This window comes from Perna viridis, chromosome 3 (assembly GCF_037379345.1).
Source record: "Perna viridis isolate PV_CMFRI_1.1 ecotype Kerala chromosome 3, ASM3737934v1, whole genome shotgun sequence".
NCBI classification, from domain to species: Eukaryota; Metazoa; Mollusca; class Bivalvia; order Mytilida; family Mytilidae; genus Perna; species Perna viridis.
In genome coordinates, this window is record NC_142447.1 from 25,969,292 (window position 1) to 25,994,105 (window position 24,814).

The 24,814-nt window shown below is 32.7% G+C and overlaps 2 protein-coding genes across 6 annotated transcripts; both read right to left on the minus strand.

Annotated features, from left to right (window-relative positions):
- Window positions 1–693: 693 nt before the first annotated feature.
- Window positions 694–11,956, minus strand: LOC148621606 (uncharacterized). Of its 2 annotated transcripts, none has more exons than XM_088576153.1 (13): window positions 11,840–11,956; window positions 9,271–9,359; window positions 7,849–7,971; window positions 7,011–7,113; window positions 6,502–6,622; window positions 5,705–5,769; window positions 4,050–4,249; window positions 3,780–3,842; window positions 3,267–3,373; window positions 2,539–2,600; window positions 1,811–1,874; window positions 1,404–1,457; window positions 694–995 (listed from the first exon to the last, which is right to left on the minus strand). In XM_088576153.1, the coding sequence occupies exons 2-13, from the start codon at window positions 9,320–9,322 to the stop codon at window positions 849–851; spliced, it is 1,161 nt and encodes a 386-aa protein (XP_088432279.1). In that variant the 5' UTR covers window positions 9,323–9,359; window positions 11,840–11,956; the 3' UTR covers window positions 694–848. The 2 variants fall into 2 exon arrangements, with proteins under 2 accessions (XP_088432279.1, XP_088432278.1); XM_088576152.1 differs by lacking the exon at window positions 11,840–11,956 and adding an exon at window positions 11,682–11,829.
- Window positions 11,957–15,008: 3,052 nt separating this feature from the next.
- LOC148621607 (cytochrome P450 26A1-like) lies at window positions 15,009–23,234 on the minus strand. Of its 4 annotated transcripts, none has more exons than XM_088576160.1 (6): window positions 23,074–23,234; window positions 19,472–19,556; window positions 17,251–17,402; window positions 16,555–17,049; window positions 15,905–16,321; window positions 15,009–15,520 (listed from the first exon to the last, which is right to left on the minus strand). In XM_088576160.1, exons 2-6 carry the CDS (start codon window positions 19,482–19,484, stop codon window positions 15,182–15,184), a joined length of 1,416 nt encoding a protein of 471 aa, XP_088432286.1. In that variant the 5' UTR covers window positions 19,485–19,556; window positions 23,074–23,234; the 3' UTR covers window positions 15,009–15,181. The 4 variants fall into 4 exon arrangements, with proteins under 4 accessions (XP_088432286.1, XP_088432285.1, XP_088432283.1 ...); XM_088576159.1 differs by lacking the exon at window positions 23,074–23,234 and adding an exon at window positions 22,044–22,190; XM_088576157.1 differs by lacking the exon at window positions 23,074–23,234 and having other exon boundaries at window positions 17,251–19,194.
- Between the last annotated feature and the right edge of the window lie 1,580 nt (window positions 23,235–24,814).

A 24,814-nucleotide genomic window follows, 5' to 3' on the forward strand; every position in this document is an offset into this window, starting at 1 on the left:
TATTTGCTTTAATTAAATCTTCACAAAACTTTCAGTTTACTATTAAGATGGACATATCATTTTAGCATTGATCATTCATGGCAAAAATAATCAAGTTCTCAGTATTATATACTTGATTAGGTGCAATGAATTTTTGCTGCATTTTCATTTTTTACAACTTAATATTTTATTTGTTTGTACAAAGTGCTTTACTATTGTTAATAAATTGTTAAAAAATTGAGAAGGACTTTGTTTCATTATTAACTCGTGGATCATTCAGTGTATCCATCTAGATCTGCACCACGAGAACCAAATTGTTCAATGTGTCATAGTTTTCCTTCCCCTTTTCGTCTGCCCGGACCTTATTTTTTATAAGTAACTCGGTGTTTCTAGAAAAGCGGAGGACGCTTACCCTACCGGTGACCTGATCCATACTCCCAGTTTTAGTGAAGTCCAGGTTACTCATTTTATACGTATTATTTTTGGTTATTTCATCTTTGTTTTTTGTGCGTGTTTTCCCACTGGTCTTTGTCCTTGGTTTGCGTTCCTTTGATTTCCGCTAGAATCTCGTGGGAAAATACAATGACAAAATACAACGCAGAAAAGTGAAAATCTCTTGCATGTTGTTAATGCATATATAGATTCTTAGTTCAGTAAAATTCTTGTCACTACAAAAGTGGGAAACGTTTGATGGCATAAATTAAACACATGACATAAGGTGATAAATTATTCCACTCTGAAAACATTAAAACTATGAAAATTACATACATGTATGTATAGATAAAAATTTAACAAAAATAATAGCGAAGTAAAATATGCCCCCGGTGAATAGTCCACTGAAAGTTCAACATTATATGTAAAAAAGATTATCATAAGCGTTCGCCTTCATCTGTTTTACTATAAGCCCTGGAGAGTGTCAAGCCCCTGTTAGGAACGTCGTTTTCTGCATAGAAATCTAGAAGTTCTTCTGTAGTGTTAAACCACTGTGTTTTGTTGTCGATACTGTATCCTTTTTGCTGAAATGGAAAGAACATGTTAACGGTGTATCAATCTACACGACGAGGACCAATTTGTTCACTATGCCGTAGTTTTTTCTTCTTCTGTCTACCCCGGACCTGCCATTTTATTTAAATAATATGAGCAACTCGGTGGCGTTCCTAGAAAAGCAGAGGACGCTTACCCTTAGGGTGCAACTGGTCTATGTTCCTAGTTTTGGGGAGGAGTCCGAGTTGCTAATTTGCTGTTGTTTATTTGTATGTATGCAGTGAGGATGTAATTGTATGTTGGAATTAAGCAGACGCACTTCATGTGTTATATTTCCGCTGGCCGAGACATCAGCATATGACAAAATAACGGTGCATTATTAATTATAAAGTTGAAAATGAGCTCCGTCTTTCATTACCCTTACAGAAAACGTTACTCACCTTTAGGTAAATCTTATACTCCTTTACTCCTTCAGTTGTTTTTATAGATAAAACCTACAATATTACCATACATCAACAGAACACAAGAACAGTGTGGAAGAAATGCAAGAGGGATGGATAAATCCTTCTCGTACTGTCAGCGGACGTAATAAACAAATAAGTTACGGTGATTGATAACTCACAAAACAACAAAAAATACAGATAAACTAATATACATTTTGTAGTTCAAAAAGTTTTTAATACCTCTCAATGGAGAATTGTAAAGAAGTGAACTTATTTAACGAGAATGCCATAAGATGAAGATAATTTGAACTTTCCCTCGTCATTTTTGAATGAAATGATAGTTCTTATATCATTTCTTGTTACATTAAAAGTGGGTGTGTTCAAGATGTAGACGAACACTTTACCTCTTGGTCATCTTGGCGTGATTTTCTTACAAGGAATGTTCCAGCATCTTTGTCGTCTAAAATGCTATACAGAAAAATGTATTTTTTTTAAACTCAAAACGGACAAAATCGGTGTTAATATGAGATATGCGAATGAACAAAATTTCAAAATTATAAAATGTTTTTTGTACGAACTTATATGTGGCATTTATCGATAAGGTGATAGTTGCACCTGTGCCACTGTAGAACAATATGGTTATTTCGTTTTGGTTTTTTTTCACACAGTCGATATAATTTCACTTTTTACCCTTTGACCTTAAAAATGCTCTTTCATGGAAACGCAAGTCACCTGATCACAATTCTGTTTCCCGATTGGCCAAATACTGATAACTTAGTGGCGTTCGAAAAACTGTGCGTTTTATTTCCCGAATGAAATGTAGAAATTACAAGTAAAAAGAACAGTTTTTACTGCGTCGGCCATCTTTTTTTAAAGATAGTAATTGTTTTTCAGTTATCACGCAGGCCAATCATTCGGATTTACGCGTTAAACCGTCGTTCAGACGAACATATTGATAAGAACAACACATATATTACAAAAACTCGTAGAGTTATAAAAAAGTTGATACCAGGCCTAACTGAAGCCGACAATAACTATGTATCAAGTATGGTAATGAATGCTACATTGTTAAAAATTGTTCTCTTTTTCCTACATTGCACCATTTCTTAGAAGATAAGCATTAAGAACATACTCTTCAACTTTAGATCGGTCGCTACTGTTAAATTCAAATTCAGATCTGGAAAACTTAGTTTTCTGGAAAAAAATGTTTCTGATTAATGATATTGAACACTTGGTTGCCACACTCTTTTATACTTTTTTTATATTGAGAGACCTTAATTTTCTAATGCAGTAATTAACAAACAAAACTGAACCATACTTCCAATCTACGCCAGTCGAAAGTGATACTACTGTATATTATACGTAACTAACGTAATCTTTCCATTTCACTACGATTGCTTTATCACAGTAAACCAAAGACATATGTATCCTTGACTTATCTGTGTTACATAATATTTTTATTCATGACACATTTACGGTTTTTCTTTTCAAATGATTAATTATGGTTTACCCTTTTACGTCCTATGGCAGATATTTAAAGAATTTTAGGAAGAAAATGTTTGATCAATATAGAACACTTCCTGCCTTTTTTCTGGTTTAAAACACTAAGCCGTATGTTTATTGTGCTAGCTGACAGAAGCAACAGCCCACATTTAGAATAATCGGCTCAATCGGACATTTTTTTCTAACTCCGAGTCGACCAGTCGTCATTTTGTCTCCTTATTATCGCAATCATGGTGGAAAAGCAACCAATTCTAAAGTCTTTGGTACAGGCAGACCTAACTACGCTTCTTGATATATTCGTTTAAGTTTTACAGTACTAAGAGGTGGAATACGTATTGAAGTGGCGGGAAAATTAACCTTTTTATTAATAGGTTTTGATGCAACATTTGGTTTGATAGGTTTTACCAGTTGACGACTTGCAACAACAGGAGGACTTTGGCTTGGTGCTGGCTCAGGTGGTAATTCTGCCATATAAATTAAAAGTACTAATAAGTAGTTCACAAAATGTTAAAACAAATCTTCAGCACAATTAAGTTTCTATATACCGACTAATATATAAGTTTGCTGAACAAGTATATTTTTGACGTATGTTTTAAGATCAGAAATAAAAAAAGTTTTATAGTCAAGTGATTTTGCATCAATCCCGATTTGCAACAGATAAATGTGCAAATACAATTTGACTATTCTGTATATGGTGAAAATTTATCACTAGAAAATAAAAGTTAAAAAAGTACATTTAAAACTTATTGTAACTAGGACATCTCTTTCATGATACTTTTATTTGCCTTAAATTTTACTTAGCTAAAGTTGTAAAATAATACAAGTCTTAATTAAAAATCGTTTAAACGAATTGTGATTAGTCAGACCAACCAGGTAATGGTCGACGAGTTTCTTCAGTAATACTGTCATACTCATCCTCTGATTCTTCGCCCCCTGAAATGCATGATAGTTTGACGTCATAAAAAGCTAGGAGTTCTGTGAGGCGGAACAACAAATTAACAAGCCGTACTTTCTGACATTAAAAAAACGACATGCTTTGATTATTTTCATGCTTACTCTGACACTCTTTAACAGAAAAGACCATTTTCATAAAGGTATTGTATCTAGTATCAAGTAAAAAGATTCTTGTATCAAGATTACCATTATCTAGTACTGATGGGAGCGGTTTATTTATAACCTTTCCCTTTCCTTCTTTTTGCTTATCTTTCTGCATTTTGGCCTTTTCTTCTTTGCGTTTTACTTTTGTGATGCCTGTTTGGTTATGTACAAGTGGCTTGGTATATGAATTAGCTGACTGTATTGGTTCCTCTAGCGAAACGTATTCATCGAGGTCAGGTGCGCTTAGGCGAGAAAAAGGCATATTTAGTTAGTGTTGGGATGATGAACAATTTGCATATGGTCATATCATTCATCAAGAATTGTGATTTTTAAGGGATGCGTTCATCCGTTGAGTATTTGTTATGAGTTGGAACCGGTTAAAATATCCTTATCGGGTGGATCATGAGATTGGCAAAGACTTCTTTAAACGATTTCAGTCAAATTTGAGCAGTTACCATTGTTATTTGTTAATTATGATATCGTGTTTCTGTTTCTTATAGCTTTTTCTTCTTTTTCATTGTAACAAGTAAAAATATAATAAATTCTTACATTCACTTCTGTAAACACTCTGATGTAAATAATGTGAAATATCTATATCTGAATTATCACTTCATTTTTAAGTTGTACCATGAAATTATTCACAATTATGTGTTGAATGGAGATACAATACATGTATGTTTAAATGTTTAAAATGTTCTAGATGTTCAATTCATCTGAATAATCAGAATGAATCATTTTCAGTTATGCTCTACTATTAACGAAATCATACAGTCATAAATATAAAAATAGAAAAGCCAGGACCCTATTTAGAAATACCATATTAAGAAAGTAAATATTTATGTTGCGGTCTATCTGCCCACAATTTCCATGTATGCGACTGAAGAAATTATAAGAGGAAGACCATTCCTTTGAAGCTACATACTGCTCTTTCAAAATTCGGTATATACGATTGGAAACACATGAAAACGCTTCGATTGCAAAAGTGTTCTTTATCAAGAAGCGACGAGCGGGTGAGATAGTCCGAAAGATTGCGGTCCATCTGTCCACAATTTTCATGTATGTGGTTGAAGAAATTATAAGATGGGGACTATTCCGTTGAAGCTATATATCCACCTTTAAAAGTTTGGTACAAAGCGTCTCGATTGCAAAAGTGTTCTTTATCAAGAAGCGGCGAACGGTTGGGATGGTCCAAAAGAAAAATAAAAAACTTTTCAATCAATGATTTGACGACACGAAATTTGTTTAGGCTAAGAGTGCTGTCTTCAGACGATTTGTTAGGGTACGAATGGGTATAAGATAATTGTAATTTCGAAAGATAAGTAAATTGGCGATAGACAAAGTCAAATCATCTACGGTATACCTATTATCTGGATAAAGGAATATGTGTTTCACATTTGTAATGCACTAATAGTCCATAAGTATAGAAACAATCGGCGAGAAGAAAAGAGCCTGTCCTCCTTCAAACTTTTGCATGATTGTTTGTTCAACAAGTCAACACTAAGAGAAATATGCATGCATGTTTAGAATAAAAAATGAACATTATTTCATTTAAAATTTTAGTAAATTTTCCAAAAAAAATTAATTGAATTTTTGCAGTTGAAAGAGACAAACCAATCGATAGGTGTTAATCGCATTAGATAACAATACAAAAAACTGTTAAGAGTTCTTTTGTCTTACTCATTTTATTGCAAAAATACCTCCTTGATTGAGACGCTCCAGTCACTGCGAACTCCATCTCTTTCCTGATCTTCTGAAACCAAACCTGTAACCATAATAAAATGTGGTATCGCTTCGATAAAAAGCATCGGGTAATGAAATAATAAAGCTTTAGATCACTTCAAACACCTCTTGTATCTAGGAAAAAATATAGGACGCTTACCCGACCAGTTCACATGGTCCACGCTTCCATGTTTTGGTAATTTCATGTTCATTGTTGTGTGTGTGTCTATTTTTGCTATCTAGTCTCTGTACATGGAATGCATTCTTTTGATTTTCACTCGAATTACTATTGAGTAGCAATGTCGAGACCAATTAAAAATGTGAGTGATATTTTTAACAGATTTCTATTTTTGTTATTTATCAAAACTTCTGAAACCGAATGCTGTGTTCCTTACATTTTTTATTTTTCAACGAAAATTAGATGGCAATTTTCCTTAAGATATAAGAAAGCTTTCCGATTTATGAAATGTTACCCATTGATAAGTAAGGAGTTTTAAACAAATAACACATCTTTTTAAAGTAATCTGATTAGTGAAATATTACCAATAAAGGTAATACATTCAAAGGTACTGAAACAAAAACAAGTTCAGTGTAAACAAAATATTACCCAAAAAAATGTTATAAACTCGAACTAAAAATAAAGTAAAACAAAACAAAACAAAAAAACTGTGTCTATTAAGTAATGAATGAGTTGTTACAAAACAATAAGACATAAATTAGAGATTGCTAAGTTCTACACTATTTGATTTAATTGTTTGATATGCCAATTGATTACTTTTCTTTCAGCATCACTGGAGGAGCAGAACTTTAAACATTTTGCGTTACTTTCAAATGGTACTAGCATAAATCTCTGTCTCCTAGCATCATTTCTTCCTGATTCCTGCATCCGTTTAATACTGGAATTTAAAACAAACGTATTTTAATTTCAATGATCTTGGAAATGATTTTCTCAATAATAATTCAAGCTTCCATTTGGTTTCTTTGGTCTGTAATTTACTGTGGACATGTTTCTTTTCTTTTACAATGTAATGTCAAATAATTTATCCCATCATACAATATTAGGATGCTTTATTAACTATTCATATAATATAGCAGAAAAACATAAAACTATAGTATGTACAGTTGACGATAAAGATTTTCCTTCCAAATCCGATATTCAAAATGGACCATTACTTCCGAGGAAACATATCTTACAAAGGTAAAATGTTTAAGGTGATATGGACTGGTAAAAAACAGGTTATCCTGACTAAAACAAGAAAGATAGTGTAAAATAAAAACAAGCACCTGTTAAAACCGGTCAAGGCAAATGCTTTGGATGGACTTCTTGAATATTCATCTGGATATAAGTACATACATCCCTCATATAACACTACAAATCTCATTCTCCCTAAAATTTATTGAATAGATTTGATGCATTAACAAAGTTAAAGATTGCCTAGACAGACCCTGACATACATTTTAATTCTAAACGTGACTTTTATGAAAATGAAACACGTGAAGCAAACACAAATTAAACGAATTTTCGATAAATTATAATTGATATACCGCACCTAGACACGAAGCTGTGTTGCTGCGGATTCTATGAAATTTATATCAAGGTTGGCACAGTGCAAGTTATTAAGTTAGCCAGACTTAAAAACATTAATATTACGTAAGTCGAGCATCACAACGTGTCTGTCAGACTATATGGCTTGTGTAAGATCGTCATGTCATCAAACAGACTTTTTGAGAGCTTTATGTTTTTAGCGATTTGTACTCTCCGAATGGTTGCAACAATTGTTTACATAAAAAGTGAAAACAACGGTCTAATAAAAATTAGACCTTGCGTTTTGTTTTTTTTTTGTTTTGTTTTGTTTTTTTGTTTTTTTGGTTTTTTTTATGTTTGCAACCCTCCGACAAAACAAATAAAGATTGGAGGGGCTAATTTTAATTAGACTGGTAAAAACCAGTAAACATAATTGTCTTTTCTTATATAGATTTGGTCTGTTATTGAAATTAAATCTAGGCCATCCCTTTTGTAACTGAGTTTAACATCCGACGCAGCAGAAAATATAGTTTGATTTTTACGTCATTACGTTATTTGCTCTGAACATGAATAAAATGATCATACAAGGAATCTTACATTTTGCAGCTTCTCTTAAGAAAGGTTTTAAGATTACGATTCTCTCAACAAATCTTTCTAGTCCACCTTCATATCTAAGAAAGCCATGGTGACTAGGGCCAAGAGTAAGTATGTCCGTTGCACCTGGAACGGAAGTCACAATCTTTATGCTTTGTGGTTGGTTAGTTCTCTTTAAGCAATCCAGTTTATTTTGTACAATCTGGTTCGCTGTCCGCGATTTAAATAATCAAATACCAGAAAACAACGTTCTGGCATATTGACGGCCGTCAAACTTTTAAACTAAGTAAATCATTCAAGCAATGTGAATAGGGCAGAAATCTTGATCATTTTCCAGTTTGAGTGAGTTTAGAACGTCTGAAGCTATTCGATTTTTTTAAATATAACCCTGTACAAGCTAAGTTTGCATCCAATAACTATGACAGCAAAATTCCATCATTTGTACCATACAATCAAGTGATACAGACCAAAGTTGTCGTACAATCTTGAAAGGTATAAGTATGTACGATCCCCTTCATCCTCATTTTCCCTTAATAAATTTGCCACAGTAAAATACCTCTCCTTACAAAAGCCATCGCATTCATCATTATTATATTTTTTAAATATTTTTCTTTTTTATTATTATTTTTTTTTTTTAAATTCCTCTCACCAATTTTTCCATCCCCCAATCAAAGTCCCCATCCCCATAATAAACCCCCTTTCATATATCACAATTTCCCATTCCAGAATTCTCATTTTCCTGGTTCCCATCATCCATTTACCCCATTCACACTGTACGAGGAATGTGCCAGTTTGTAGCAATGCTCTCTAAATTTGCAATTTAGGGCAGGTTACTTAATTACACATCTTTAGAAATAAAACAAATAGACACTTTTTTGGCCATTTTTCTTTTCTTTTCCCCATGATGTTTAATGGTTTTGATTTGTGTTGCTTTCTCTATATTTATCGATTTTACGCAATAAATTTAGAACAGTTGCATAGTGATGGACCTTCAGACTTACTTTAGAAATTGTTTAACATCATTGATTGTTTATAGGAAAACGGCACTTGAAAAAGAAAGGTATAAACGCGAATAAAAAACACAAAGCAAACTTCGATAATTTGGACCATAAAACAGTTTAATATGATACTTGCGATCCAATAACAGTCACCAGTTACGTCATCTGTGACGTAAAATGTTCGAAATCAATCTCCGTGTCATTCATTGTCATATTTAAAAAAAAAAGTATTTAAAACATAGATGAATATTGCATGGTCGATAAATATTGAATATTCTTCTCAAATTCATTGCAGTTTAAAGTCACCTTTTCCTTTCTTTTTAATTTAAATATTGGTTTTATTTTGGTTTGTGAAATTGTCAATACTGCCATTTGAATCTTTTATGACGCTTTTTCTAGTGTACGCTTGTTAAAAAGGTATTTGTACTTAAGGTGAATCGTGGTGCTATTGGGGTTTCCTCCTCATCATCTTCCTCCATTTTAGCATTATTTCAGGAGTAGAGAAGAACACAGGAGCTGAAAATATATTTTTAAATTCATATTATTTCGAGCGGTGACAAAAAATTGTTTTTATAATAAATCTTTTCTCAATTACTGTTCAAAAAGAGCTGAGGTGAGACGATATGACAAGCTTCAATGAATGGACCAATGAAAAGATAGAATGAATGAATACATCTTATATAATATTAAAATGTTTATTTTATCATGTTAACAACTATACTTATCATAAACTAAGTTGCATTATATAAATGTTGCATATTTTCAATAATGTGCTTGAATTTAAGGACACTACTTTATATCTTTACTTTGAATTAAACATAATTACAACCCGTCTGTTTTTCCTATAGTCAACTATTCCTTCTTATGCAGTAAATTCCAGGTCTTCCACTGTATGAAATATGTATCGCATACGCTTTGTAAGAAATAGCGTACACTGCGAATAGTTTGCTCGTTTATTAAAGTACGGTATTATCTATCAGTCGTGAATATTCCTCCTGTCCTAAGGACATGACTGTCAATAAGAATACACCGCTGGTGACTTATAAGAAGCCGTTGAACCCATTCTTCCTAAGAACGGAAACCACCCCACTTTTTGATCGATATTGTGCTGTTCTTTACTGTGTATACTGTTTAGCTCCGTTGTGCTTTTTGTTTTGACTTTGTTTTTTTTTCTTTTGTTTTTGTTTATGTTTTGTATTTTGGTTTTGTATTTTGTTTTGTTTTTATTTGTTTCTTTGTGTGATTGTTTTGTTTTGTTTTCTTTATTTTCAATTGTGAGGAACATTTGTCTTTTTGGATTTTTCGGCTATGCTTTGTCGACGCTTATCCCTTTACTTCAAGTTCTGTTTCTTTTTAGGTTTATCTCATAATGTTTTTCGCCATAATTTCACTATTTTTACTCTTATTACTTCAGAAAATTAGAATTTAGAGAACGAATTACCATATTCTATTTATTTTAGTAACGCGTACATTTGTAAACGTTTTTTCTTGAAGATTTTTACTTCCTTAAAAACAATCTTCAATTACTTACTAAAAATGCCCGGTGATTCTTTCAGAATGCAATTGTGGAAGTGAAATCACACAAGAACTTTAATTTAAAAAAGTAAAATTAGGAATTTCTGATGACATTTCCGCCTTAGACTATTGATTTTTACAAATAATGATGAAAAAATTATCAAAATTAAAATAAAATCTAATTTTTATCAATATGTGTTACGATTCCACAAATAAGGAATGTTAGCTATTTAATACAGCTACATATATTGTTTTTTTTTCTCTAGATTTGGTCGATTTTCGTCTTCAATGAATAAGGTTTTCATTTGTTTTACGGCCTTTCACAGCCTGCTTTATTTGAATGGGTTTTGCCCACCATTGAAGACCGCGTTATGACCTGTCGAAGTTGAATTGTCCGTTGCTTGACTTCTGGTGGATTACTGTTTCATTGGCAATCATGCCACATCTCGTATGTTTATATAGTAAGAATAAATGAATGACAAATCGATTAAACAATAGTATTTTGTGGCATTGATAACTCTTCACTCGCCGAATCACTCAAGTCCGATTGGTGGTTTATACGGTCTTGACTATCCTTGCGGGATTGTGTCAATAGAGGTCTGTTAGTAGTTGGAGGTAGCGAAGCCCAGTCTTCGGGATACCTGACCGAAGAACTCAGTCAAAGTATGTTCTACTAGCGGCTGAGCTGCTCTGTTGACGATCTGGCCTACTCCCAGATCCCACATGGGTCCGAGAGCGTTTCCCCATTTTAACTGTTTGGGAGTACGTCAACATGAAGAGCGCATCACTCATGTCATGTCGGCATGTTTTTATATACTACCGCGACATTCGAATATAATACACCTTTCCAAATTGATAAGGTTGATATATCACATACAGATATATGCCAACAAGTTCTTTATGGATTTAAAATTTACTCTGCGTTGAAAACTTATATTTAAAATATTTTAGAAAACTTGATTAGCTTTCAGAAAATATACGAGCAAAAATGAGTAAAAAAAACTAGTGGCGCGTGTTAGGCTAGAATAATTTAAAATTGACGATACAGATTGCATAAAAAGTATTGTATAATTAATTTCGATTCAGTGTTCGTCGACAGTTTTGGAAATAAAGAAAAATGTTCAAACTCTATGCATGCTTACAGATTTTATGCAACTGGTACTGATCTACATGATAGGGATCGCTTTTAGTCAATCAATAGTGAAGATTATAGTGCCTTGAGGCGAGACAGACAAGAAGTAAACTAGATGGTTACAACTTAATTTATGAGCTCATAAAGAAGGTACTAAATATATGACAAAATTGTTTAAGAAAATACTTTACCTTAAAACAAACGAAACGAGGCTGTAAAATATCTTCAAACTCAATTATGGAAGGCTACATTTCAATAAAGGTACTTCCTGGATCTAAAAATAACTTTATAAAACGGTAGAATTTAAATACTTATCTATTTGATTAGTAAGGTACGTAATAAATCTTACCGTATGTTGTTTAGGTTTGTTTGTTGGGGGTTTAACGTCCGAGCAGCAACAATGTTGTATAGGAATCATATCGAAAGGTTATCAATACACAACTTGCGGAATTACAACGGTTCGTGTGTATATGCATCTATCTACCTGTTGTAGAGCGGGAGTCACTTATGCATGTTGATATTATTTGCAGCACTTCAGTGGTGTCTTTGAGTTGACCTACCATTGTACCATTAGGAGGTTTTTTTATAAGCAAAGAAGCATTAAAAAATACCAAAATTAAATAGTTTACATGAACGGTTGTATTTTGTGTGATTTTTAGGTGATTTTTGACGTGCATTTTGTTACCATAGTGTATGAATTGTGCAATACAAGTCATAAGGGTATGCTATATGATAGTAGATGCACAAAACCCAAAGTGAACTATATAGAATTTAGGTTGTGTTTCAAGCGTTGTTTAAAGAACTCCTACATGCATATACATTTTATTTCTAATTCCGTCCATAATATTTTACCCAACACGCCACATGTATCTAGATTCGTTTAAGTCAATAATATGAACACTGATATTTTTTTATTCAGCAGTATTGAAATAACTGTCCTCATCAACTTTTTTTTAACTTTATAGGCGTCGGATCAACGGAATTAGAAAACTGTCATTTCCGACATTTCAATCAAGATTGACGATTGACAATTTATTGGAATGAACGTTGAAATCAAAGAGATTGATATTAAAATTGGTCTTCGTCCTTAATATTTCATCCAAAAATTGTATAAGGTACTACTTTTTGAGTATGTAAAGGCATTGCTTGGTCTTAATCATCATTTATTCACAATTACCATTTTAAAACGTGGAAAAATTAAGGAATGAGGAAACAACTTGTGTTCCGTTTGAACTTAATATGCTTGATAAAAAATGCATGTGTGTAAATATATCATGCATGTCTATTCTATGAATTGTATTGGTTTTATTCGTTGCATATTTATTTCTATTTTAATACACTTGAAAAGGGGGTTATTTATTGTTTTATTTTTATAAAGCTAATTTTTATTTATACGATTAACTACTCATTATTTTTTCATACTTGCGCTTTTGGTTGATAAATACAGCATGCCTCGTGTGCTTGATACATTGCAAATTCATTCATTGATGACACAACAAAAATAAAACCTACATACTTCATGTGTCTGTCTCAAGACAGGAACCTGTAGTCCAGTGGTTGTCGTTGTTTTTTTTTTTTTTTTTTTTTTTTATGTTCATTTTTATTCGGTTACTGCTTTTTCTATAGATTTGGTCGATTTTCGTTTTTATGAATAGTTTCACTTTATTTATTTTGATGCTTTTACAGCTTGGTTTATGGTATGGGTATTGCCCATTATTGATGACCGTGTGGTGACCTGCAGAAGCTTAATTGTTCGTTGCTTGACTGTTGACGGATGACTGTCCTATTGCCAATCATACCACATCTCATATTTTTATATTATGGTTACAGGAATTAAATTAAGTACAATTCCTGCTACATATATTTTAAATATACCAACAAATCAGTTTTCCTTTGTTCGTTTTTTTTTATATAAAAGTATCATTACCAGTATCATATGATATAACAGGATCCCTGGTCTAAGTTGGCTAATAGAAGTCAGCACTTTCAAACGATTTTTATGTATATCATTTGTAATTACTGCATGGATGGGATAATTACATGATAACTAATTATGATTTACTAGCTGATTTTGCATATGAGTAACATTAAAATTTGTGTGTTAACGTATTGGTAATGTGACTTACGTGATAATATTCTTAACTAACTTGTAAATTCCCGCACAAACAAGTACGGTCAGAGTGACATAAGTACTTGACAATATTCAATGATTGATTGGTTGTTGGGGTAAAACTCCCGAGCACCAATAGTTCAGCTATGGCGATGAACATGAAATGATGATGAAATGAAAAATGGGATGGGACACAAGAAGAATGGGGTCGGCAAATTTTGATTGCCACTGGAAATAGGGAGAGATGGGTTGGGTCGGGCAATTTAGCGTCCTGTGGCGGAGCCTAATGTTTCCTAATCCGATAAGAATACCACAGAAAGGTTCTTTAACGTACGAGGAACGTTTTGCGGTCAGGTTTTCCGTATTATGGCCTGACGACCCCAGCTAATTAAATGCCAGGGGTACCCCATTCCACCACCTGGGGTACACAACCCAGTGCTCTGTTGTCAGAGCGCCCTTTGTGTGTGTGTGCTTAATCTCAAAGTGAAACTGAGTAAATGAGCACAAAGAACTCAATAGTTATTTTTATTATTTCTGTTGACGCTCAATTAAACTTTTTTTATGTGTTTTAATTAAAGAAAAGTAGGGGCAGCAATTTTTCCATGACCTTTTCCATGACCTCGGTCTGTGGTTGGGCAGGTATCTCAATTACTTTTGTTTTCCTTGATGATTTCTTTTGACGCCCATAAATTGATCGTGGATACTGTCTTCGATTTGTTGCCTGGTGTTTGTCCATTAATTTAGAATGATTTGTTTCGCTTTGATTATGGTTATCCTTGATTTTACTTTAAGACGAACATCATTTACTTGTTTGATTTTAACTTGCAATAGGTAATTTCACTTTTTGACATTTCAATAGACATTTATATTACAATATTGCTGACATGAACAAAGCTATGAATCAAATATCAATCACTTTAAGGAAAATAGTTTGTTTTGTTTTGTTTTGTCTTTTGTTTTTTTGTATTTAATTTTGTTTTTGTTTTTTCGTCCTTTCGTCCTTATGTTTTATTCTTTTCCTAATATATTCTTGAATGTCACATTCATGGATTGATTTTGATATATAGAAAGGTAAATGACTACAAAAAGTCGATTCACATCGTACGAAATAAATCTTAGGTGTTCGTTGAATCGTATTCGTTGTATGGATTTTGTTTTATGTTCTATTGTTTAATGTTTTGTCTTTTCAGAGATGTGAAAATCATTCTGATCGAATTTGTGTTCAATATAAATGTCTTCACCAATTTCATTGCGTATACTTCTATCGCACAACTTTCAACCTTTTAAAGTCTGGTCTTATAAAGTCTGAGCTTATAATAATTAGTTATGTTATAGTACAAGTTTATACAAGTATTCTGAAGATGACATGTTTTATTGTATGTAGGTTTACCACAACGAGACACAAACATATTTGAATCGAAGTTTATTTTCTCTTAAAAATATTTATAATTTATATATTAGTTTAGTACTAAACATAACAATATAACAAAAATAGCATGTAAAAATATTTCACCGGTATTACAACAACATGGCACTAATTCAAAACAGTCTATGGCACAGTTACATATTTAAGTTTGGGATCTACAAGTCATCAGTGGTCTGTAGATTTTTAAAACAAGCAGTCATTGTACCACAGGGTTGTGGAGTGGGAAAATAAACAAGTTCACATTCCTCATTGAATATAGTCCATTCAACATTTCTTACTAATTCAACAATAAATAATTTAAGTACTTGTTTTGCGAAAGCTTGTCCTGGACACAACCGTTTCCCAGCTCCAAAAGAATAAAATGGTATATTGGAACTGTTTTTTTCGTTCCACCTATCTGGATTAAAAACAAGGGGGTCGTCTGAAGATGAATCATTCTCTTGTGTCTCTCTAATACCACAAATTACTGTCCAGTCTTTTGGAATGGTATATCCCTAAAAAATACAATAATACACGCTTTTGAATACATGTATTTAAATATAGGACTTTATACAAGGCAATAAAACAATATGGTATGAAACATCGGTACATTGGTCTGAAATATGTAACGTCTTGAATTTTAACGAGACGACCATGAAATCCCTAATGACACAAATATATTCACTATTTTCGGAATGAACACGAGTTTTTTTTTTTTGTTTTTTTTTTTTTGGGGGGGGGAGGGGTTGGTAAGGAAGTTTTTTTTTTATTTAACTCTGTAATATTCTTGTATTTAGATACGTTTTACAACATCTGTCTAAAGCCAAAGCAATGTACAAAAAATTTAATGGTCCATTACTATGGTACCATCATTTTCATTAAGTGTAAAATGTACATACCCCAACAGAAAATTCCTCGACAACTTGTCTGTAAGCACCACCAATAGGAGGCATGATGCGGAGAACTTCCCGGACCACCATATCCACATATTTAAGGGACTGGAGTTGTTTATGGTTTATTGGTTCTGAGTAACTAGTGGATACATCGTTTTCCATTAACTCATTTCGTATCTTCTCAATAATCTGTGGGTGTCTCCCTAGCAAGTAGACGGAACAGAAAGCACTACTACTAGTCGTTTCACTAGAATTCCACAAGAGCTCAAGGACAGCATCTAGAAATGCGTCTTCGTTGAAAGATTTCTCTTCAAGAGTGGCACCATAGGCTTCAAGTACGGAAGGGAATCGTCCATCAATGTCTTTGTTAGACAGAAGTGCTTCTCTGAATAGTTCTTTTAGTCCGTCTTTTGCTTTTAAAGCCTGAAACAGACATTAAATTTGACTCATATAATGTAAAAAAAACAAATTTTGGCATACATTTGCGTGTTCTTCCATTCTTTCCAACAAAAAGTTCCATATCCATTGTTTGTTCGTGGTAAAATTTTAACAGTAAAATTTACGCAATGAATGAACAGAACTGAGTGTAAAATGTAAACAACACAGTAATAAATGCCAAAGATATAACAGGTTGAGAATAATCAAGTACTACATACCTTATGAAATCCAAACCCAGGCAGATTGATGGGAAGAGAAAACAGGTTCTTCGTGAAGTCATCATAAAGTGGCACTAGTCTTTTTGTTAAACTACTGTCGATTTCGGGTGAAATGAGAAATTTAGCAGAGATTTCTGTTATCAAAGTTTTTGTCTCATTAAATATGTCAATTGAAGGTTGTTCGCTCCATTGTTGTAACCTCTCCATCATAAAAACAGAAAGTCCTGAAACATGCTGGTTCACAAAGTCCGTCCTCAAAAACTGCATCAAATATTTTCTCCTTCTATCATGTTCTTGTCCCGATGACATTGTCAAACTGTTGGGACCAGCTAATTTACGGACTGATGCGGGGTATGCAGATTTTACAATTTTGTTTTCTCCATACAGAATTTTTCTTACATTGTCCTTGCCGGTAATGCGAATTGTTGGTTTACCAAAAAGATGAGTGCGATAAATTTCTCCAAAAAGTTCCCTTTTCTCTCTAAAGAATTGGCCCTGCAATGAAAACAAATTTGATCAACGAATAAATCTTTGAAAATAAGCAAAGTGTTAATTTTACGAAGTTTTTATTAATAATCTTTATTTTACTACTTATGGAGAAAAGAAGATATTTTCTGACTTTTTTTATTTTATACATAATTAAAAATTTCATATTTTACTCAACATTAATAAAAACTTGGACAACTAGAAACTTACCTTTTTCTTTAAAAATTGCAGAGTTTCGCCTAAAAATGGTAACCCACTTTCGCCAGGAGGTAAATTGATTTCGTGAAAACTATCCTCAGTGTTGTTACCATTTTTATCCTTTCTCAAGTAATCCACTAACAACAAAACGAGAATGATAACGACTGAAATAAAATCGATCATGTTGTAACTCCGTGTTAAATAAATAAAGTTTACTAATCAACGCATTTGTCAAGTTTTGAAGCATTTTGCTGCACTCTCACTCTTTATATAGAAGCGGGCCTGTTCGGTTTACGTCAATCTATCAACGAATGTCGTTCACCCACAAACGTAACTACCTACGTCGATGTGTCCTAATTAGAAAGGTAGACTGAACCTTCTTGACACAGAGAACTCTAGATACACTTCCGATAACCTTGCACACGCCAATGTTATTATATTGTATTTTTAGGATCAATGACCACTAACTGAAGTGATATACTCTGATTCATACTTAAACATTGAGAATAATTGATTTTTCAGTGGATACATTTAAGGTGAAGAGTTTAAAATATACATGTATTATTACGCATGGGAAAGTTTAGTGGCCTTTGCGCTTGAACCGCATCATGTAGGTAACAAATACAAGGGGTTACGGCAGAGTCTCTACGCCGCAAAAACAAGCGACAATCGTAGTAACAGAAGTCAAATAAGATTCAAGGACATTAATACTATTGATCCGATGATCTTCTGAACCCAAAATGCTGTTTATTGTCCGTTCCGTTTTACCATTACAGCAAATTTAGCGAAAATGCGGGAAGTCATTCCCAATTCAAGGTAACCATCGGGTTCAACAGCAATGCATTATCTGGTCGTTTATTGACTTTTTAGACGCTATGGACATGACAACTGTCTCCTAAATCTGATGTGAACATAAAGTGAAGTCATACTGTTTACAATTTGTTAATATATCTAAAAATAACAAAATATTCACTTCGCAATCCAATGAGATAACGGAAGAAACTTGTACATTATTTATTATGATCATCCAGGAGCGTAGCTGCCTACAAGCAAATACGCAGTTGCGTACTTTCGGAAAAAGTAACAAAAATAAAAACACACATTTTAAAGATGAAATAAAGGTTATTTATCACATATGCATACCATGAACGTAGTATAGGCTCTGAAAAACTGGCTCCAAAATCGTTAAAAATCAGGAGTTTCCCTCAAGGCTTTGCCTTACCGGACTCACTGGGGGCATTGAGCGACCCCCCCCCCCCCAAGACGCCTCGCCGTAATTTTGCGTACAATTAAAACAGTCCTAGATACGCCACTGTCATCTGCGTTTTGAAATTTAAATTCCAAAATTATTAAACAAGAAGCTTATCCCATAAAAGACCTTAAATCTGAATGTTTCAAAATCACTGTTTTTAAATCTTTTTATATTTGTATACTACATTTGGCCCAGCATTAGCGTTTTTACATATGGAATTTTTGTTAAAGATGTCTATTAAAATGAAACTTAACATAACGGTTAAGTAATTTAAAAATGAACCATGTCTGCAAATGGATTATTTAAAATATTCATACAACAATTTAATGCATGTGTCACATGTATGTTGGTAATACATTTACGAGAGATCTGGTTCGAAAATTTCAATCCTTTTTGAGCTTTCATCGATTTGAAAATCTTTAAATAATGACAACCATTTTCAGCTTTAAAAAAATACTATCATTATGCTATACTTGTTTAACACAATGATTTATCTCACGTAATTTTTAAAATATCGATATCATTGTCTCGTACTCTTTAAAATTATTAATGCACACTCCTGTATAAATTGGTAAAATATACACTTTCAAATTTGTTTAACATTATCAATGTAACACTCCCAAATCGGAGACAAAAATAGCTTAATAACTTTTATATCCAAAGGCATGATATAATTGATAAACGGTGGCATCTGTCTAGGTAATCTAAAAAAGAAAATACAAATATAGAAATATCAAGTTATACTTAATTTTATTCATGTTACTAGTATATAGGGTATGTAGATACAATTGGATGAAGCTTTCATAGTATGTGTCAGTTTTGTGTTATTAAGGTGATGTTCTTCTGGGCATTATCCCCCATTATTATTTTTTTTTCTGGTCAATGATATCTGTTGAATGAAATGATGGGTCAGATGTGGTCGCTGTTAAAAGAAAGAAACAGTGCTACCCTTTTGTGCTTCTTATGAATTATTCTTCTTACCAGATGTAAACATTTTTATTGTTGTATTCTGTGTGCGAGTTTCTGTAGGGTGTTGTCATACATACTAGTCTTAGAAGTATGAAACCTTGAACAAAAAGACAAAACATATATTAACAGAAGAAAAACCCTGACAACGTAAAGGGACAAAAATCAGCTACTGGATCCGTATATTGCATCAATACCTTTAGTTTTCGTTTCACTCGGTGGGCATTTTTAGTAAAGTAGAGGATGCAAACCCTGCCCGTACAATTGGTCAACACTCCAAGTTTTTAGTTTATTCACGGTTTTCTCATTTACCTTTGTTTCTTCGTGCATGTTACTTTGTCTACTTAATATTCTTTGTTGTATATGTCTATATATTTAGGTTACAGACCACCAATTCAACCAATGAGCATTTGGAACGTACGCAAAAATAGTCCTAAAAATTACCCATGTTCCTCATAGTGCTGTGAAAAAAGTTCTCATCTTATACAAAACAATTTAAACAGTTTCTGAAAGGAAAAACATTTCTGTACATTTTATAGGCGCATTTTGCTTCTTGTGGTGTAAAGCTTAATCTCCATAATGATTTCTAAATATACCCCTATCTTGTGAAAACACTGGGATTTTCCATGCTATTTATAGACACTTCACTTCCGGTGACCAGTACTGCACTGCAAGTCTGCTAACCCCACATGCCATTCTGAGGATTGTGAGCTGACATATGTAGAATCATGCTGATATATAGTCCTCTGCAGGTTAAAGTTAAGGTAAAGTCCAGAGAAGCCATTGGATATTGTGAAATTTACATAGAAGCCTATGGGAAGTGGAATTAGTGGTTTCTAGCCTTTATCTGGTTGTTGTTATGTGATTGTATTCTTTTTTAATTACTTGTTAAACCTGGTCTCATACCTAATATACAGATTTGGCAATAGCATTTAAATCGGTAAATAAACAGAGAAAGCAGTAAGTAACGCGTAATACTTACTTTTCAGATCAGACGATATTTTCTTCCGAGGGGCTAACTCTCTTGTTTCTCTGAACTATGACTAAGCCCTTTTCACAAAATTTTCTCTTATGAAAAGGTTATTTGCCCGAAATGGAATTAAAAGCAAAAGATTATTCAATCACAGAGTGAAGTATGGCGACCCTAATGTAACGTAAACTAAGTATATTTTTCTCAAAGTACTACACAAATCTAAATATAAACTGTATAATGCAAATGGATAAAACTTATACTGTTATACTGTTGTTACAAATACATTAGTGTACACAATCGACTAAAATTTACACAATATACAAACATTTTAAATTAAATACAGTTGGTCTAAAACATTTTTTTTTAGATACAACCAACTCCAAAGTTTGAATGGTCTGCAGACTAGCCTTCCTATTTAGCAATGATAGCTTCAGTCATAATTGGTTTAAACTAAGTTCAAAGAATAAATATGATGTCAATAACTCGTGACAATAAGTTCATATGTACTAAGGCTTTGGTCAAACTGCTATTTTTTAATCTATTATAATGCTCATGATTTAATTCATCTTAGTTACACTTTTAACGTGAATTTCCGTCGTCCTCTGATAATAGCTATATATAACGTGAAAGTATTAAGTTTGACAGTTACTAGTTAAATCTGGACAGTGGCCGAGAGGGCATTCACACTTCTGCAATATATACAGGTAATTTAGTTACAGTTCACCATACGTTTTAGTCATTTTATCGTGAAATCATGAGCACAAACGTAATATTAAGGTGAAATGTACCAAGAAAAGCATCAAGAGCTTGACTTTCGTGAGCAAAGAAAAAAAACAAAAGTAAAGCAAAGCAAAGCAACAGAAATAAACGCACACACAGACAAAAAAAAATATTAAAGGGGCGACTCAGAATTATAAACGTGATTGATTATGTTCAGTCGTTTAAAATAATTAAATAATATATATAGGGGTATATTTTCAAAAAGGTATTTGCTAATATTGTTTGAGGGACGCAAGATTTCAATAATTTAAAATCCTTTCTGAATCACGTTAGTATCTAAAAGACAAATTATAGAAAACCATTCTGTTCAATCTGTGTGGCAATTACCATAAAAAGGGATGTTTTGCTGTTTTTTCACACGAAATATTTTTTTCTTTTTTTAAGATTCTATCGTTATATGTATTTGTACAGCGTAGAAATTTTGTAATTATTTATAGGTTTCTATCAGATCACCTGCAGTTTAACAACAGCTTGATTAAATCATTATGTAACTGTAGCATGCTTCTAAATTAACTTCAAATACAGACGTCTATAATCATTTAATGTTTCATTTATGTATGAAGCCGACAGCCAAGTTGTGGAAATTAAAAAATACAAGGTAACAAATCTACGGATGAGACAAGACATTTTTACCATTTGTTTTCAAGAGAATGATCGTTATCCTTTTACATATAGAAAATGTTAAATCGAAAATTTCAAATGGTTATATGTAACATTAAGATATGCAAGACGTGTAAAAAGTATATGTGTTAAAAACACAAAATTCAAATGTATTGCTATTTTAACACAAAGATATAAGACCCATGTCTTCTCTTTAACTCATATGATACTCACTCTTCTAAAGCAAGATGATTAGCTTGGTGACTTCAAATATAATGTAGAACAAAAAATATTTTCCTTCCATATTTAGAATGAAACGTGAGCGAAAAAAATAAGGTCTCATTTCCGTATTCATTCTACTTAGATGTTGAAATTTATTGTGCTTACATATGACTAAGAATTCAATGTATCTTAATACCACGTTACTGCAATGTTTATATGTTACCTAATGTTTGTGACGCAATTGATTCAATCTCCAAATTTTGACCTAATAAACCAGGAAACCAATTTAATTTACAGGCTTATACGTGAAAATGAACCACATTTAGTTGAACCTCAGATTTGATCCCGAACTTGATAATCTTTCTCCGTTCATATCTTCATCTATCTATACGTCCTGGTATTGCACGTCGGTTTCAGATAAGACGCGTGGCAAAGTTCGAAAAATGTGTGACAGTTCGATATTACACCCGTGAGATTAAAGCGGGAATGATTAATAAAACGTAAAATCGTTGTAATGTCAATAATTGGCTGAGACCTTGACTTATATTATATATCAGACTGAAATAATTTTTAAAAAAAAGTTTGATTTTTTAGATCTTGAGGTCAATGTTATCACCACCGATCTTTTTTGTGTGACATCTCTTTTGTGAAGAAAAATAAGATATGGTTAAAGGGTATGTAAATAAAGGGCGACCAAGACAATGCCGTCTACAGAAAGATATAGACAAAACACAGGCACTTGAATCTTATATTTTTCTCACATTGATCAAACCACACAAACAATGAATAACAAAGTTACATTTACAGTTACGAAAAGCATTATCTTTATAACTATCATTAATATCTATATATTTCACATATGAATAGCAATTAGTACAACAAGAATATTTTTTAATAGCAAGATAGTCATCAGAGTCGAGTTTCTGGTGAGGTTGGAAAGGCGGTTACGGACCATTGTTTGCTCCTTTTACACAAAGGTGACAAGTTTTCCTACAAAAGGAGAGTTCCAAAGCCGGAACACATCCCTGAATCCGCCACTTACCTTTATCAATGTTATATCAAAAGACACATGTTGCATTCCGTAGTACTTCCCCTCTTTTCTCAACTTGGTTGAGTTATGATAACTTTTTTATATGTTCGTTTGACTCGTCAAATACACATCACGTGTTCCTTGCATTTCGGTCATTTTACGAACCTCTTCTGAATACCGGATTATTAAAACGTTCAAATGCGCGATTTAGTTGCATGTTTAGTTTTAAAAGGGTCGTATTAATATAGGGCAATCAGCCCAGAAATAGCCAGCATGTGGGTTGTTTATATATACTATATAGATGATTGGAACAACGCACTTAAGGGGCGGACAGTAATGGAATGAAATTTGAAAATTTACAGAAATCGGCACTGTAGTCAAATACCTATGAGGCAGTGTCTGGTCAATTATTGGAATATTTGTCATTTTCATGTGTAAATTTGAAACAAAATGTCGAATTATGTCCTAGCACCCCCTTTTTTTCAGAGGAATTTCGGCTGGCACCCCTCCTTTTCAAAGTGTCTTGATCAGCCCATGTATTAGGTTATCATAACTTTCAGAGAAAGCAACACTTAAAGAAAACAAATTGACGTGTAGGACTTATTAACATAAATGTCTTAATAGGACGAGGAGTATCCGAATGAGACCCGACGAAAATTAATAGGTTAAATAAATAATATACAATCAGTACCCAAAACTAAAAATTATAGAAATAAGAAACAAAATCAAGCATAGATGAGTTCTACTAAAGTGTGCTAAAGGAGATATAATATTGTAGTCCAAACAAAAAGAAAAAATATTTATCGGTTTGGCATTGAAAATTTGGTTCCAATAACCATAATAATATTGTTTATATGGAAACTAAATAAATGCTTAATGAAATAAATCAGTAATTAACATGTACAACAACGTTGTTTATGGAACACTGTCCCTGGTGAATTATCAAAGTTATCGACAACGGAAATTGTGAAGCGTAAAAGTTGATTATATAACATAACTTGGTAAAAAAATGCAAAACAAGCCTTCACAGAAAAAAAGTACTTGAAGATAATGCAATGAGACATACACCAGTCATAAAATATTTGATATAAAACGGTTTTGTTAATGTCATGTTATTGTTTGTCGCTTATCTGTTATATGCATCTAAACAACATAACATTCTGATATTGACGTAAAAATTCAAATCACATGTACATAAAATATGTGTAATTAGATGTAAACCCCAGTCAGCCAATCAATCAAGTGCAAAAGAACGGGCAAATATAGTGAAACGAGCTTCGGTAAAATATTTTGTGTTATTTTGAACTCTATTCTTTGCATATATTTAAGAAAGTTGAAATAGTTAACTGCTGGGAAAACGTTGCATTGTAACCGTGTCAAAGTGAAAATATGATCAATAATTTTCGATAATTTATAATATAGCGATTCTTAACTCGATTCAATTACCTAAAGAGTGGTAATTTATAGTTTCTTACTGAAAATTTCGATGAACATGTGTAAAACATTTCCACGTATAAGTTGAATTGTGTAAGGAAATATCAATCAAATCGCATCTTATCGCCTTCATACACGGCGAATCAGTTTTATTTGGTATATTAAAAAAATAAAATAATTTTTTTCGACAGTTTTTGATTATCGACATTACGTTAATTAAAATCAGTATCTATAAGCATGGACCACGCGTATGCATGAGAACCTAACCTAATACACTAACGATGAGGTGTCATTGAAAGATAAAGGCACATCAAAAGCA